At 36.4% G+C, this 3,141-nt stretch overlaps 1 protein-coding gene across 1 annotated transcript; it reads right to left on the reverse strand.

Annotated features, from left to right (window-relative positions):
* Nucleotides 1-1,152: 1,152 nt before the first annotated feature.
* Nucleotides 1,153-1,833, reverse strand: LOC106794728 (uncharacterized). Its single transcript, XM_014762608.1, has one exon. The coding sequence runs from the start codon at nucleotides 1,831-1,833 to the stop codon at nucleotides 1,153-1,155; it is 681 nt and encodes a 226-aa protein (XP_014618094.1).
* Between the last annotated feature and the right edge of the window lie 1,308 nt (nucleotides 1,834-3,141).

Below are 3,141 nucleotides of genomic sequence, written 5' to 3' on the forward strand. Positions count from 1 at the left end.
CAAACAAGACAAATTTGGTTGTCTTTTCTTTAATATCTCATAGGGAGATGTCTTGCTTTTTGATTTGGGGATTATATTTAGCACATAACAAACAGTTAACAAAATTTTGCCCCACCAAAAAGATGTTGCACTAGAACTCAACATAGTAGCTACAACTAATTCTGTAAAAGTTATGTTCTTTCTTTCAGCTTTACCGTTCATTTGAGGTGAATATGGAGCAGTCGTCTCATGTATGATTCCATGCAAATTATAAAACTCATTAAACAAACTGGAATCATACTCTGTGCCTCTATCAGTTCGAAGTTTCTTAATTTTCTTATTGAATTGATTTTCAATTTCTATTACAAATAACTTAAACATGTCAAGCGCTTCACTTTTATTTTTCATAAGATATACATATGTATAATCAGAGCAGTCATCAATAAAAGTGATAAAATATCGTTTTCCATTTCTGGTCAACGTTCCATCAAATTCACATATATCAAAATGTATTAAATCCAATGGCTCAGATTCTTTAACTACTGATTTATGTGATTTCTTAGTTATTTTAGATTGACTGCAAAAAACACATTTTTCAAAGTGATTTGAAGATAGCTTTGGAATAAAACCTAAGTTACTCATGTTAGATATGCAACGACTATTTATATGACAAAGTCTAGAATGCCAAATATTAAAATCACACAGCATGTAAGCAGAAGAAGAAACTTTATTAATATCAAGATTCAATTTGAACATGCCATCAGTGGCATACCCTTTCCCTACAAATACCCCATTCTTGGTCAAAGTAAATAAATCTGCACCTATGGTCTGAGTAAACCCAGCCTTGTTTAAAAGAAAACCAGAAACCAAATTCTTTCTCATCTCTGGAGTATGCATCACATCTTTGAGAATCAAAGTCTTTGCAGAGGTAAACTTCAGTTCAACATCTCCAGTTCCAGCAACATTAGTGGTGTGGGAATCACCCAGTAACACTTTCTTATTTTCAACATTCGTGTATGTTTTAAACATAGCACGATCATAGCAGACATGGCGGGAGGCGCCAGTGTCTACCCATCATCTATCTGATCCTCTAATCATATTGATCTCAGTTATCATAGCTATGTATGGCTCTTGAGTCATGTTAGCTTGGGGAGCACCATTAATTGAAGGATTTCAGCATTTACGTGCCATATGTCCTGGTTTGCCATAATTGTAGCAGAGGAATGACTCACCGGGATTATTCTTGGTAGGTGGATGTTGTCTAGCATGTTGGACCCTTGGGGGGTTCTTGTTGCGGTTGGAGGTATTGCTCACATTGCGGTTCTGATTCTTAAAGTTTTTGCCAATAGGCTTCAGAACTACACCTGTGTTCTTCCTTTTAGTGTTGTTGTGAGACACAACCAACACTTCATCTTTCTGATCTTGTCTGCGTGCCTCTTCCTCAATGCGCAGACGTGTGATCAGAGAATCCAAAGAGAATTCTTTGGTCTTGTGTCTGAGAAGGTTTTTGAAATCCTTCCAGCCAGGAGGCAATTTGTCTATGATGACAGCAACCTGAAATTGCTCATCCAATGCCATACCATCTGATATGATATCATAAGCAATTTTCTGTGTCTCATGGGATTGAGACTCTACTGATTTATCATCAGTCATTTGATACTTGAGGTAGCGGCTAACAACATACTTTTTAGTCTCAGCTTCCTCAGTATCATACTTCTTTTCCAAAGCCAGCCAAACTAATTTGGCAGACTTATATGGGCTATAATAATCATATAGATTATCAGCTAACCCATTCAGAATGAAATTCTTGCATAGGTAATCATTTTCATTCCAGAGAGCTAATTTCATAGTCATTTTATCCTTCACTTCCTTCTCAGCATCCTCAAGTACCACCGGAATATCAGTGTTCAAAACATAGACAACTTTTGTTGCCAATGTTTGAAATGATACCCTTCAAACCTAAAAGGTTTGTTGAGGTCATTGTTGTTTGAGCCAGTAATATCTACGGTAGCCATAGCAGAACCGAAACCATCTTAAAATTGTTGTAACAATAGTTTATGGCAAACCAAAAAAATTATTGGCTGAGTCGCGGACAATGTCGCTTTCTTTAAGACGTTTCGTGGCATTGCCAAAAATTGTGCAAGCAGACTATCAACCACGAAGTCCCCAGGATAAAACAGTCCAAATCACTGTATAAGATTCCCACTGCACTGAGGGAATGTTTTTAGAATTACACCCTCTTGTATGACTTGAAAAGTCACTCTAAAACCACCCGAAAATATGACTTGAAAAGTCACTATTATAGCCAACCGAAAATATGACTTAAAAAGTCACTCTTATAGCCAACCGAAATTATGACTTAAAAAGTCACTCTTATAGTCAATCGAAATTATGACTTAAAAAGTCACTCTTATAGCCAACCGAAATTATAGAGCGACAGAAAGAAAGAGGGAGAAGTTTGCCGGAAATGCATCGGCTGAAAAATGGGAGGGAGAAAGAAAAGTTGAGAAAATGTTTCTCAACTGGGACAAGGAAAAATGAATAAATGAGCTCTCTATATATAGAGAGTGAAACACTATGTTTATCCTGAGCGATGTGGGACTTGAAGCCTTTTTTCTTCTTTTTTTTCCTTTCTTTTTTTTTTCAAACTTTCATCCTTTGTTCTAACAATCATGCATCTCTCATTTTGTAAGAAACCTCAACCTATTTCTTCTATCCTTTTCCTTGGTTTTTCTTCTTTTTCTTTTTTTCACAGCTGCAACCCGTTCTCGTTCTTCTTTTCTTCCTGCAACGCAAGTCTAGACCCCTTTCCTATTCTCTTGTTCTTCTCCAACTCTTCTTTTTGTAGTCATCAAAGGTACAAAGCAAGTTCAACTCAACACCGCAAAAGTTCCTCTCCTTCTCCAACTCTCCACTTCGCAGGTACGTTTTAACGCATTCACATTCACAATGTGGCCTGTTTTTGAAACAGGCTTTCCGTAAGGAAATAAATTTACTTACAGAATGACCATTCCATAAGGAAAAGTCTTATGAAACACCTTTTTGTAAGAAAAAATAATGTTATCCAAAATGATCATTCTAGAAGATACAAAATGTACTTCTAGAAAGGCTATTTCAGATTGCAATTTTTGCTTCCAGAATGGTCCTTCCATAAGCCAAAAT

The sequence above is a fragment of the Glycine max genome, chromosome 10 (genome assembly GCF_000004515.6).
Source record: "Glycine max cultivar Williams 82 chromosome 10, Glycine_max_v4.0, whole genome shotgun sequence".
Classification (NCBI taxonomy): domain Eukaryota; kingdom Viridiplantae; phylum Streptophyta; class Magnoliopsida; order Fabales; family Fabaceae; genus Glycine; species Glycine max.

What these genes read in the sequence shown, in the direction of transcription:
- LOC106794728 (XM_014762608.1), bottom strand. Translation starts at nt 1,833, where the DNA reads ATGACTATGAAATTAGCTCTCTGGAATGAAAATGATTACCTATGCAAG.